This window comes from Pongo abelii, chromosome 1 (assembly GCF_028885655.2).
Source record: "Pongo abelii isolate AG06213 chromosome 1, NHGRI_mPonAbe1-v2.0_pri, whole genome shotgun sequence".
In the NCBI taxonomy this organism is placed as follows: Eukaryota; Metazoa; Chordata; class Mammalia; order Primates; family Hominidae; genus Pongo; species Pongo abelii.
The window spans coordinates 67,207,501-67,221,962 of record NC_071985.2 but is presented as its reverse complement, the minus strand read 5'-3'; the positions used below and the strand labels follow the sequence as shown (position 1 = coordinate 67,221,962).

The window sequence follows — 14,462 nt, the reverse complement described above, 5'->3', positions numbered from 1 at the left end:
TTTGTCTGCGGCTCGTCCTGCTACACCTTCCCTTACCCAATCCAACCCCATCCCCAATCATTTCTTTGCTCGCTTTTAGATTTATTCCATGTATATGGAAATCTTAAAATGTATTGTTTATTTTGATTATATTTAAATTGTAATAAAATAACTTGCCTTTTTCCAATATTATTTTGCTAAGATTCATCTATATGGTTACTATAGTGTCCCTAGAGTTCATTCATTTTCACAGCTTTATGATATTCCACTGTGCACATGTACCACAGTTTATCCTTCTCATTCTTCTCATGAGAGCACTTTGTATGGTCTCCAGTCTTTTGCTATTGCTAACAGTGCTGCTAAGAGCATTCTTGTACATGTTTTCTGGTGCTCACATAAAAAACGTTTCTGAGATTAACATATTTAGGAGTGGAGTTGCTGGGTCCATCTTACAGATGAGGAAACTGAGGCTGAGAGAAGTTAATGAGACTGTTCAAAATCACATAGCTAGTAAATAACCAGAATCAGGATTTGAATCCAGGACTGCTCTAAAGAACGTAAGTTGAGGAAAAAATTGGAGATGGGGGATGTAGGGGGAAATCAGAGTGATGAGGAAACTACAAGCTTGAGACAAGAGTTTCTATTTACTGAAGGTTCTGAGCACTTGTATACCAGTTTTCATGTGCCTCGGCCTATACTGGGAAGCCCCAGAGGTTAGGAAACTTCTGGCCCTGGTTCGGAACAAGAACCCTTTAATCTCCAGGACTGAGGGCTTTGTTATGGAAGGGGCAAATCTTTCTGGGCTTCAGGACAAGCCTGTTCCCAAGACACTTACTCCCTCCCATCAAATAAGGTATTCCCAGGTTCTGCCCCAGTCGGGCCCCACCCTCCCCCACAGTACACTGACACAAAGCCTGAGGCTCCCTTGTTGGAGACTTCTGGCCCTCTGGCCTGGGCTGCCCCCAACCCCAACCCATACATCCACTAACCACGGTGAGGCCACCCACAGAGCCATTTAATTATCCCTGAGTGCAAGGCCATGCCGCAGGCGCATGAAACAGGAAGGAAAAACAAGACCTGCAGCTGCACTATGATGTCAGCGATGGGGCAGACGGGCATTCAAATAAAAATTAAAATTACCAGGCAAATACGCCCTTGGCACACCAGCTGTTCGCTGCCCTCAGGCTTACAGGGTTCACCGATCTGTGTCTATTTATGTCATCATGGTAGGGCCTATAAAACCCCTCTTCGGAGTCCCTTCAGGCTCAGGGACAGGAGTCTCACTCTTTCCCAAGGCCACAGATCTTCCTTCAGCCTGGCCTTCTTCTGGTGGAATTTACTAAAGATTTTAAGGGAGATAAGGGGAGAGTGTGGATCACAGCTGGAAAAATGACCTAATATTGAAGCACTACATATAGAGGGTCAGGATATCATCTTGGCACAGAAGGACAGCCCCGTGTTACCTTGATGCATCGCACAGCATGGAGGTGTTAATCATGTATCCTGTAAGTGTCCCGGCCAGGAGGTGTCAGATTTGAGTCTTGCCCTATGAGAGTTTATAGTCTGGGTAAAAAGGGAGAGAATGAACATTAGAGAGGCAGTGTGGCAACTGTTGGCTCTGATCGGGCCCGCAGGGTAGGCTGCATGTGTCCTTGTGGAGGAGAAAGGAGAGTAGGCTGAAGCCCCAGAATTCCTCCAAAGTGGCCTGGCCTTACTAACCTCTGCCCAGCCTCCTGCTAGCTGGTCCAGCTCTGCAACAGATGCTGCTTCTGATGCAAGGAAGTGGGAGCAGGTCTAGGTGTTACTGAGACAAAAAGGTCAGCAGGCAAGGACAGCTAAGGGGTCCCTATGCATGGAACCTCAGCATGCTGAGGGTTCCCTGTGTATGGGACCTTAGGTGGGGTGGGCACCCGGGCCACCTTGGAAAACTAATGGCCCAGGCTAGAAAAAACACACCATGCTCACTCACCACTGTACCTCCAGCCCTGTATTCTAGGGATCAGGCTCCTACACTCCTGCTTAGAAAAGGGCTTAGCCTGGACTGGTGAGCAGGTGGCCAGCAGCTGCTCCCTTGACAGAGCAAGTTTGTCTCCATGGCTGCAGAGCAGGCCCAGATGCTGCCCCTCTGCATGAGGATGTGTCTTCTTGGCTGAAACAAGTCTCTCCACAGAGTAACCTACAAAGGGCCATTAGCCAGCAGGATGAGCGAGGGTCCCATAGCTCCCCTTCTCTTCTGCAAGTCACTTTATCACAGCAACTGCATCCCCTGAATTCAGAATGCAAGCCTATTTTCCCTCTGGTCTTGGATCAGTCCTCACTGGGCCTGCCCCATTTCAACCAGGCCATGGCCAAAATGAGGACCAAGACTACTTATGAGCACTTGCTCTATATTCATCCCCCAGAAGCCAAATCTCCTTCTCCCCATGTTGCAGGGAAGCGGGAGAGGAAGATTGCCCTGACCCAGCATGCCACTGTCTCCTAGGCTGCTGTGATTTGCATGTGATTATGATACACACAGTCCCACAACCCCTTCCCAGCTCCTCACCCCCTCCTCACTATTTCCTGGGAGATGCTGCCGATCTAGGCTCTGAGGAGTTGCAGGTTTCAATCAATCTTGCTTATTGGTAAAAACTGACCTAATAAAGCACTTACTGGAAAATCCTGACAATTTCATTTTTAGAACATACAATTAAAACCATTTCCCTTAATATCCAGCAAACCGGCTGGGCACATTGGCTCACTCCTGTAATCCCAGCACTTTGGAAGGCCGAGGTGGGTGGATCACAAGGTTAGGAGTTTGAGATGTGGTAGTGCATGCCTGTAATCCCAGCTACTCAGGAGGCTGAGGCAGGAGAATTGCTTGAACCTGGGAGGCGGAGGTTGCAGTGAGTCAAGATCGTGCCACTGCACTCCAGCCTGGGTGACAGAGCAAGACTCTGTCTCAAAAATAAATAAATAAATAAATAAATACAAAACCTCCCCAGCAAACCTACACACAGCTATTCTGTCATCAAGATGGGTTCCATTTTAATCTATTCCAGAGCCGCTTACAAACTCTACACCTTGAATAAGAACATCCACATCAGTTATGTTTCCAGTGTTTCCCAAAAGTTAAGTCAAAAGTACAATTCTGGTCATCTCAGGATAAATGAGATAAGAGCATGTTGAAAGTACGTGATCAGTTGATTTGGCTCAGGGATTTTGTGGTTTTTTTTTTTAACTCTGCCAACTCAAATATCTAGTTAATCTGCTTGCATTTTGGAGGTTGCAGTGAAAAGCCTGTGTGACCAGTGCATCATCCCTGTTATATTTAGCTCATAGGGCACCTAAGGAGGGCTGCTAATACCCTAGTTGGGGCAGAGCACAATTCTGAATGAAAGGCATTTTGTTTTGTTTCTAGCAGACAGAAGGCCTCCTTTTCTGCAAGTACACTTACATTCAACCCAACTCCATTGACTCTCTGCTGCTAACTGCTCCACAACATGCTCTGTCCCCCAGACAAGATTTAGAGACTAGCCGGGTGCGGTGGCTCATGCCTGTAATCCCAGCACTTTGAGAGGCAGAGGCAGGCAGATCATGAGGTCAAGAGACTGAGACAATCCTGGCCAAAATGGTGAAACCCTGTCTCTACTAAAAATACAAAAATTAGCTGGGTGTGGTGGTGCGCTCCTGTAGTCCCAGCTCCTCAGGGGGGCAGAGGCAGGAGAATCGCTTCAACCTGGGAGGCAGAAGTTGCAGTGAGCCGAGATCGTGCTACTGCACTCCAGCCTGGTGACAGAGTTGAGACTCCATCTCATAAAAAAATAAATAAATAAAATAAAGATTTAGAGACCTAGTGCTGAGATGTCTATAAGCCAGGATATCTCCAATACTCACAGCTTCTAATTTTTGAGCACCTACTCAATACCAGGTCCTGCTCCAGATGCTTTGCACATCATCTCTCATCCTTGCAGCAACCTGCCTGGAAATGTGGGTTTTGTGATCCCCCTTTTTCTAGTAAGAAAACTGAGGCTATGAGTGGCCAAGTACCATCCACGGCATCTCACACACACTGAGTAAGCAACAGCATCAGGATTTGAACTCAGGCCTGTCTGCATCCAAATCTCACCTCTATTCCCTCATCACATGGATCTGGGGAGAGCCCCCTGCCACTCGTGGTGCCTGTGAGCTGGTATTAGTGTGAGAGGAGATGGGGGCTACTTCTGTCTCCTTGAGAAGGGCATGCCTGCAGCCTGCACCCCACTGGTGTGTTCTCCTTTCAGCAGATTCAGGGGATGGAGCAACACTTGTCTTGGGAGTTGTGGGCAGGACCAGGACTCCGCCTCCCCAGGAAGAATGACATGCTCCGAGGATGTGGGACAAACTCGCATGGCTGCGCCTGTACCCGCTGCCTGGAAACGAACAGCTTGGGCGGATAATTGGCTAGTCCAATTTCCAGCGGGCTTTGCAGCATGTCTTTTAGCCACCAACATTTCCCACCAGGCCTCCAGCTTCTCCAGGAGCTCAGATTTCTGAGCAAGCAAAAGACAGAGAACTGATTCTCCCATTTCTCCTCCTACCTTCATCTCTAGCCGACCAGCATTGGTGTGGACTCATCCATGACATCCTATTAGCAATTTAGCTCAAGCACCCCTGACAACACTCCGCCACCCCCATTTCCTTGCCGCCCAGCACCTATGCACCTGCTCCACTCCCACCCCTTTCCCGTATTTCCATCTAGTCCACAGCACAGTAGAGGTTCAGAGCACCAGCTCTGGATTTCTAAATCCAGGGCTTTAAATCCCAATTCTGCCACGTACACACTGTACGGCCTTGGGTAGATCACTGAAGTACCTCTCTGTACGTGAGGATTAATAATAGTGTCTATCTGTGATGGGCTGAACTGAGTCCCCCAAATTCCTATAATGAAGCCTAACCCTAGTACCTCAAAATATGTCTGTATTTGGGGATAGGGCTTGTACGAGGTGATTAAGTTAAATGAGGCCATTAGGATGGGGCTTTAATATGACTGGTGTTCTTATAAGAAGAGGAAGAGACACCAAGGGTTAGAGAACAGAAGAAAGATTGTGAAGACACAGCAAGAAGGCAGCCATCTACAAGCCAAAAGGAGAGACCTCAGAAGAAACCAACCCTGCCAGCACCTTAATCTTGCACTTCTAGCTATCAGAACTGTGAGACAATAAAACTCTTGTTTAAGCCACTCTGTGTGTGATATTCTGTTTTTGTAGCCCGAGCAAACTCATACATTGCCTCATTTAATTGTTGCAGGGGCTGGGCTTGGTGGCTCGTCCCTGTAATTCCAGCTACTCAGATGTCTGAGGTGGAAGGAGTGCTTGAGCCCAGTTCAAGACCAGCCTGGGTAACATAGTGAGACACTGTCTCTACAAAACAATTTTTTAAATTAGCTGGGTATAGTGGTGCACACCTGCAATCCCAGCTACTTAGGAGGCAGAGGTGGAAGGATTGTTGCATCCAGGAGTTTGAGGCTGCAGTGAGCTATGACAGCACCACTGTACTCCAGCCTAGGTGACAGATGAGACCCATCTCTAAAATAATAATAATAGTAATAATAAACTGTTGCAGGGACCCAACTAGATGAACCATCTAAATTGCTGGTAAAGTACCTGGCCCCTAAGTGTTTCCTATTAGCATAGCAGCTTCTCATTATGCAGCCATTTATTTTCTATACCACTCACTTGGTAAGTGCCAAGGCTTATAAAGCATTAAGTCTTTCTAAGAATCAAGTAAGTTCTATGAGGATCCAGGTTTTAGATTTCTTGCCTCCATGCCCAGTCTACCCAAGTGACTAATCTATAAGAGGTGCTCAGCTGGGCGCGGTGGATCATGCCTGTAATCCCAGCTCTTTGGGAGGCTGAGGCAGGTGGATCACGAGGTCAGGAGATCGACACCATCCTGGCTAACATGGTGAAACCCCGTCTCTACTAAAAATACAAAAAATAGCCGGGCATGGTGGCGGGCACCTGTAGTCCCAGCTACTTGGGAGGCTGAGGCAGGAGAATGGCGTGAACCTGGGAGGCGGAGCTTGCAGTGAGCCAAGATGGTGCCACTGCACTCCAGCCTGGGTGACAGAGCAAGACTCCATCTCAAAAAAAAAAAAAGAAAGAAAAAGAAAACGAAAAGAAAAGAAAGAGGTGCTCAAAAAACATTTGTAGATGTAATGTTCTTCCAATAAATATTTAGGAACTAGGGCAGTAAACAAATGAGACCCAGGGAGTCTGGGTCTGGAATTACAATCTCTCTCTACCTTCAGGGATTTTAGAGTTTAGTAGGGAAGGGATGTGATGTTGATTCTGTAATATCTTTTGCTTTGAGTGTTTTTCTTTTGCATTTATCTGAGAAGCAAGTGAGCTACGAATAAGGTGCTGGCTTGACTCCCTAGTGATTCCAATATGAGAGAATGATACCACTTAGCACACACTGTGTGCCTACTAGGTGCCACTTTCTTCCTAGCTTAATGTTCATAATGACCCCAAGCAGTTGACTCTGTTATTATTTTAGTTTTACAGATGGGAAAACTGAGGCACAGGGAAGTAAATTCCCTAGGATCACACAACTTGTAAGAGTTAAAGCTGAGATAGAAACCTAATCTGGCATCACAGCCCAAACTATCAGGAACAGCGTGCTCACGTAACCCTAATCAAAGCCTCTCAGGCTTGTGACTTTTCTGTTTCCACGGCTAAGCATCCAGCCAGTGACCCAGGGTGTGGACTGGGATGTCCCTCGCTGCTGTGGAATGAGGCATGAACATGGGAGGCAGCACGCATAGCATGTCCCCACCCTTTCTCTTCAGCTTTACTCCCCTTTCTGGATAGGGGACCAGGACAGACTCTAAAATGGACTGAATATTTGTGCCCAGACCCCAACACTTTTATACTGAAACCATGAGCTCAATGGGATGGTATTTAAAAGTGGAGCCTGTGGGAGGTGATTAGGCCATGAGGGTGGAGCCCTTGTGAATGGGATTAGTGACTTTTATAAGAAACCAGAGAGCTAGGTAGCGTTCCTTCCACCATGTGGGGATATAACAAGAAGTTGACAGTCCACAACCTGGAAGAGAGCCCTCCCCAGAGCCCGACCGTGCTGGCACTCTGATCTCGGACTTCCAGGCTCCAGAACTGTGAGGAACAATATCTGTTGTTTATAAACCACCAGTCTATGGCACTTTGTTACAGCAGTCCAGACAGATTAAGACAGGCCCCAACTAAGAAGCACATCCTCCAGAGGAAGTTATCTCAGTGACCTCTTCTGTCTCTCTCTCCATGGCTTTGTTTGTAGATCCTAGGACCAGAAGGGACTTGGCTTGTGTTTCTCTACATGTGCTGCATGTTAGTGAGATGCCAGGCATAGTGCTAAGTGTCTTACATGTTTAAGAGCCTCTGTCAAGGCCTAAGAGAGTGATCTCAGATACCAAAGCGGGTTCCAGACCAAGCCAACACTCCAGGGAGGGAGTGGAGAACCAGTGAGTGGCACTGAGAACCCATCCCTCAGCAAAAGATCAGGGGCTGGAGAGAACTTGTGAAAGTTTTTGGAGAGAACTATTTGTGTGCTGTGAGCCCCAGCCCCCTGGAAGGACATCTCACCTCACTCCAAGGGAGTGTGGGTTCTGTGGGTCCTTGGAGCCTGACATGTGCCCCCTGGTGCTTGAGGACCCAGGAGACAGGTGTCTATTCCAGCCTGGAAAATAAAAAATGTTAGCAGCAGGCTGGCTGGTGGCTCTGGCTACAGAGCAAGAAGAACAGCTGCTTTCTTCTAATTCTAGGGAAAAATAAGATCCAAATGGTGCCAATGGGCCCACTGTGGGCCTCTGGAGAGAAGACTAGCATGAGTTCAACCTAGGACCTGTCCAAGTGGGCAAGCGGACTGCAGCAGAGAGAAGCTGGGGCACTATCAGGAAGGACCAGTCCACCCGCCAGAGGGAATGATTCACCCTCACCGGGAGACTTGCAGGGAGCAGATTCCCAAGACACAGGGTCTCCATTGAACCAGGAAGGACTCCCCTTTCCCCTCCACAGAGTCCTCCAAGGCTGGAGAGCCCACAGCCTATTTCAGATGGCATCTACATCAGGCCTGACCCCCCACCCACACCCCTCATCCCTGATCTCTTATCTTTCCCCTTCCACTCTCTCCTGGAGGGGTCAGGAGCCCCATGTGGGAATAGGGGTAGAAGGAGTACAAGAGCAAAGCCAGAAAGACAGAAACCAGCCACACCCCCTTCCCAGTGGTGGACCCCTGTCTGCAGCAGCCCAACCTGCCACTACTCCTTGCCCAATCTACAAAATTGGAATTGAGGGTGACCATTTGCTTTACAAAAGGACTTTTCTTTTAACCCAAAGGATTCACCTTTGAAGAAATATCAGCTTTCCTTTAAAGACAGATTTTTCCAGAGCATTTTCAATTATTCGGATGGTTAAGATTTTGCATATCTCTGTCTTATCATCCCACTTTAAGAATGAGCTTTTGTAAGCAGATACAGTGCCTTATTCTCCTTCTGTCCCCTCCACAGGACCTGATCACCAGAGGCACTTAAAGATCTGATGACTAATACACAATTTTCGAGGACACACTGATTGTATAAAGTGAGGTACAGCCCTAAGCAGGATCAACCCACTGCATTTCCAGATTGCTCCAGCTGAACAAATACACAAACCATCCCCACCCTTTTTTTCTCTCTGCATTTTCAAGCAGTAGGCGGTAGTAATAAAAACACCACCTCAAATTGGGCCAGCACTTTACAGTTTCAAAGCCACTTTCATAACCCATAGTCACTCTCCACCCCACGCTCATCCCCAAGCCAGGCCCATCCATTTCCACCCATACCCCTACTTCTCCTGATGGCCAGCCCTGTGCCAGCCACTGCCAGGTGGTGCCACGTGCCCTCCCTCCAGCGAGTCCATGTGTGATGTGGACAGTTTCCTCATAAAGAGTCAGCTGGGCAGAAATGTGGGCAGAGAGCAGACAGCAGCTTGTTCAGGTTCTGTTTATTATGTTCTCACAGCCTTGTTTATAGTAAAGGTGAATGACATGATTCCACTTTACACGGTAATGAAACAACTTAATGAGGACTCCATCAGCCAAGCAGTTGATATGGCAGATGAGCTGCTACAAATCTGTTGTGTGCTCGCCGCGTGACTCAGCTAATGCTACCGGGGTTGGAGCACACACCGAGCCCAGCCACCTTTTCCATACCTGGAAGAGGGAAGGGAGTGGAAGGACCAAAAGGGAGTAAGAATCAGGAAAGGAACAGTTTATTGAAAGGACCCAGAGCCCAACCTAGGAAGGCCAGTGGCCCCATCCTGAAATCTCTCATCTTGGTCCACAGCATCTTGTGGAGTCCTGAGAGGCCACAGGGACAGGAAGGCGTCTCTGCTCTTGGCTTCTTCCTCCACCATCTCATGCCGAGTGGCATGCTGGGACAGGCTCTCAGTGCCAGGGAGACTTTGCCACCTCTCTTGCTTCTAACCCAGAGGGATGCAGATTTAAAGAGGCCTGACACTTGGCAGAGTGAAGGGTGGCCTGGGATGGAAAACTGTGATGCATCTGCCTTGCGTGGAAGTGGGCGCAGACAGGGTCAGGAGAACTCTGGACACTCTTGTTGCTGGGAGACCACCCTGCCTCTGCATTTGCTACTCATCCCTTCTCTTCTGATCCACGGAGAAGTAGACACCACGTTAGCGGCTGGTCTCTCCCACCTGCTCCTTGTTCTTCAGTCTTCCCCATTCTACCCTCACCCAGCTCTCAGCACAGTTAAGTTCACAGCTTTCCCTCACAGCAGAGCCAGCTGAGCTGCTCAGCTCAAGTGCCCAGGGCCTGCAGCCAGAGGCTGGGCCTACAGCCTGCGCAGAACGCTCTTTCACAGCTTTGGTTTATTCAGAGCAGCAGTTCTGGGGAGAGCACCGGAGATTAAAATCAACTAGGACCTTCCCAGCTGCCCACCCAACCTGGGACCAAAGAGGGAACAGTGAGGGCTTGGAAAGGCCTCACAGATCTTGATATCCCCAGGACGTGACACTCTCCACTGAAAAATTTGGAAGTTGTGTTACTACTATTATTATTACCACGACACTCTTCACTCACCACTTGAGTGGGGGTTCCAACTACCTTGTCACGTGGCCTTGGGTACAGAGACACAGCCTAATGCAAAAATGGCCAAACACAAGGGCGCAGGAAAACAGACAGGGGAAACAGCCTAGGAGACAAGCTTGGAGGAGACAGGACTCAGAAAGCATGGCAGAGTGTCTTTCAATCAAGGGTCCCTTCAGCTACCACCTTTGGCATGGCCGCTGCCCAGCAATGCACACAGCTTGGGCCAAAACACCTTTATCTCAAAAGAGCAAGTCAGACCCAGAGGGCACAGAGGCAGCCATCCCGAGTCAGGCTGCAGGGCTGGCCAGGTTCCCCGGTATCTATGTGCTTGCATGTGGAGATAACGCCAGCCCCCTTGGCCCACACAGCTGTGTCTCCCCCCTCCCCCAGCCCCCCGCTGTGTTCCTCCTCACTCCTTAGACCAATGCTTCCTAAGTTCAGCTGCTCATTGGAATCACTTGTGGAGCTTCAAAAATGACTGATGCCTGGGTCTCTACCAAAAGCTTCTGATTTGGCTGTTCTGGGGTGGGACCTGGACATCTAGGTTTTAAAAACTCCTTAGGTGATTCTAAGGAGCAGCCAAGGTCGTGAGCCTCTGTCTAAGACCATCTTTTTTCCAAGTCCACAGGCCACTAGCCACCTAGGAACTTATTAAAAATATAGATTTCTGGGCCCCATCTCAGGTCTATCAGATCAGCATCTCTGGGTGTGCACCTGGGAATTAGCACTTGTCACAGCCTTTCCAGGTGATTCCTGTGCATGCTCAAGTTTAATGAGAAGGACTGCCTCAGAGGATTCTTCCTCACCCCAGAGGTGCCCAAGGCCATGAATGGTTGATACTGACAGTATTCCATTTAGTTTGCCAAGGGCAATGACAAATCTCACACCAGCCCCCAAACAAGTTAGCCCTCCAGTGGGGCAAGGTCACTCAGGGATGGAGAGCAATTCTAAAAGTCACAGCTCTGCCTGGACTTGCCTGGACTTGCCCTGCCCTGGCTTGCCTGGAGCCTGCACAGGCCCAGGACTGAGTAAGCCTCAAGTCCAGAAGGCAAGTCCACAGCACAGGCCTGGCTTGAGGAGCAAAGGAAGACAGGAAATAAATGGAAGTGATACCCAAGGACATGGGCTTGCGGAAGAGGCAATGGGAGAGAGGGAAGGACTGGGAAACATGGAAGCCCAGGGATGAGGTATGCTTGGATATTGCTCTAGATGTTGTAAACATTTCTCTTTGTTTTATCACAGACCAAAATCTGGGTTGGCACGACCAGAGTGCCTAAAAGTAGGCATCAGAGTGGAGAGCTCTGCGCCTCTTGTGGGAAGCAGGGCATACAAAGTATGAGGAAAGCTCCACCCCATGGGAAGATCATGTCTGCCGTGTACTAGTCTAATGCTCACAATTGTCACACACACACAAACACACAGAGACGCTCCACAGGAGTACCATAAATTTAGCTATCATGTTCCTCTACACATGGACACACGCCCACATACCCTTACTTAGCTGCAAAATTCAGGATCCCCAAGCTTGGTCTTTCACACCTCCCCATTGTGGGAGGAAGTCACCAGGGCACCATGACACCACCATCTGCAGCCTTCGTTTCCTCAATAGTTGGCAAGAACTCTAGGCCTCTCTATGAGGCCATCGCACGACGCTCTTGTTCAGGCTTTTCTCCTTGGGATAGTGGAAGTGGAGAAAAAGCCCCTTTTAGAATGTTTCACATTTCTATAACTCTGTGCAGTTCCAATTTATATGCACCTCATATTCGACAGTAGAGTTGGCAGCAGATGCACATTTCATATGTAAACAATGTTTAAAATACCCTGTTAGAGAATTTAATCATTAAATTAATTCTGGCAGCTTTATCTAAGAAAGAATGATTTGTTTTTTTAACCGTGGTTGGGAAGATACTACCTGATCTAACTAGGAATACCCATTTGAGGCTTTGGAGTTCTCCAACACAAAATTCCACAGGTCTTTTCAGTGTGAGGGCTAGGAGACATGTGTTCTTCTTTCCCCTTGAGATTCACATAGTCACACCCACCCTCACTCACAGATAACAATGTGCTGTAGCAGTGCAGTGGCCCTAGCACTAGTGGGACTCAAGGGCCTTCTTGGCCTGGTCTAGCTATAGCTAAAAAAGGAAGAGATTCTCAAAGTTACCAGAGAGGAACACAAGCACTAGAACATCACCAGCATAACCTTAAAAGGCCCCTCACCCCTTAAAAGGAGAATGGTTCAGCCCAGGTCTCAATCGTCTGCACTCCAGAGCTTATGCCTAATCATGTGCTGTTCCACTTAGTCAAGCTGAACGTTTTGTAGATCTGCAATGAATCCAAATCCATTGGTCGTGAATTATTCCAATAGTAACTCCACTCTGTTATCCTCTCCACCTGGAAGCCAGCCTCTTACATGCCCCTCTTTCACTTTCTGGTCTCTCTGCTAAAGGTTCATCTCCTTGGTACTAGTCTTGTGCCAAAGTCAGCTTTTTCCTGGGTGGCTAGAGTAGGTTCCAGGCTGCTCACTCATCCTCCAAGGAAGAATTGCCTGATACATTTCCAAGAGCAGCTGCAGGGTACCATGAAAGCATTTTAGGAAGGTTCTCCACGTCTAGATGTTCACAGTGATCTTCTTAGCCACACCTCCTATTTCATGCTCAATTCCAAAAGGTCAAAGATCAAGAAAGAAGCTGCTTCATGGTATCCAAGAGAGAGATCTTTCTAAGAAAGCATTTTCCCAGGAAGTATGCTGGAAAGAGTTTCAGCCTAAATTCCCATTCTCCCCCATCATAATTACATGACCGGCATGGAAGGGGGGAGGTGGAGATACAGGGAAAGTATTAGGCACCATGGGAGCACTCCATGCTATAGGAATTCACCTCCCTTTGCCAAGCTGTCATCCTAAGAGATCAGTGATGTATGATGCTGCAGAGAGGTGAGGGCAGAGAAGACACTGAGAAACAGACAGGTTACATGGTACCCCTTTGAATAGAAGTCTACTGGTGCTACTTGCCCTCATCTCTTGACTTCTGGAAAAGTTCTTCGTAGAATTGAGGAAGATTTGCAAGCTGTATCTTTCTTAATGGCAGTTCCACTTCAGAAGTCATGAAGGACATCTCCCAAGACTCTTTCTGGAAATGTAAGGTTAGGGTAGTCTTGTGAATTTCCTAGGCCAAGATGGGAAGTAATCACAGTTTTTCACACTGGTCCAATGGAAATGGAAGAAACAAACAACTCCATGGATTTCACTCCTTCTCCGAGAAGTCACCTGTCAATGACAGAACTAGAAACCTGGAATTCCGCAGAAACCTCTCTCCTAAGCTGTGAGGTCTCAGTGAGCAGAGCTGGCCACTACAAATCACAGAGTTGAGCCCAAGTCTTTTGGCTATTCCTCCCAGGGATTTACAACAAGTGGAGAGTCAGGAATCCTAACTGAGGAGGGTGTGGAGGTGGTGGGAATTGCATTTGCATTATTTACAGATTAGCCTAGCACAGCAAATCTGCCCTCTCAGCGGAGGTGACCCAAGGCATTATATGAAGGGCAAGTTGCTGACCCAGAAAAGGGTGACAGCGGCAAGGCGCTACCACTAACCAAAACACAAACGTGGGTAAATGGAATAGAGTCCAAGCTCCGGCAGCTGGGTCATACTTTGGAATGGCCCTTCATTCCCTCCTCACCCCCAGCCTCCCACCCCCAATGCCACCGCTTTTGAACACCTATGACATTTCACATTAGAATATGATCTTGGCAGCAAGGGGAGGGGAAAGCCAGTGATTTCCAGGAGTCCCCTTCTGAGGTCTAACTGAGCCTCCTCTGGCTTTGGGACAGCAGATCTAAGTACATTTTGGACCTCAGGAACCTGGGGTAAGAGTCTTTCTCCATGAGGCTGTGTACTTTTCCTTGGGCTTGGTCAAAGCAAGTCAGGGACGGCTCCTGCAGGTTCTTCCTCGTGGCTTCTCGGGTCTGGAAGTCAATGTTTACCTAGAGATACAAACAGAGAGCAAGGTCACAGGCCCTCAAGGGCCAAGGTTTCTGGCAGCTAGCCCTAACTATGCAATAATTATTAATGACAGCATCCACATGTTTAAGGTGATTTCTGCTTTTCAAATTGCTTCCATGGAGGTCATCCCTTTTGATCACAGCAAGAATCCTGTGGGGTCTGAAGACCAGATACTCTCAGTCCCAATTTATAGACAATAATACTGGAAAGAAGAAACTAAAAAGCTTGTTTAAAGTAGTATGGAAAGTTAGTAACAGAGCCAAGGCAAAATCCCAAATAACTTGAATCCCTAATCCAGGGACCTTCACCATGGCAGGCAAAGGGATAGATCCAAGCCAGTTGTTAATGCAAGTCCCCTGAAGTAAGCTTTCTCTCCTGTCC

At 48.2% G+C, this 14,462-nt stretch overlaps 1 protein-coding gene across 13 annotated transcripts in view; it reads right to left on the bottom strand.

Moving 5' to 3' along the window:
• Window positions 1-8,813: 8,813 nt before the first annotated feature.
• RGS8 (regulator of G protein signaling 8) overlaps window positions 8,814-14,462 on the bottom strand; it is a 66,777-nt gene continuing 61,128 nt past the window's right edge. For 7 of the 13 annotated variants that reach the window (XM_054524475.1, XM_054524463.1, XM_054524483.1 and 4 more), the window contains one exon: window positions 10,465-14,062. In XM_054524475.1, the coding sequence (XP_054380450.1) occupies window positions 13,880-14,062 (183 nt within the window). In that variant the 3' untranslated portion in view covers window positions 10,465-13,879. Of the gene's footprint in view, window positions 14,063-14,462 lie in introns of all 13 variants that reach the window. The other 6 variants (XR_008511150.2, XR_008511152.2, XR_008511131.2 and 3 more) reach the window with 6 other exon arrangements.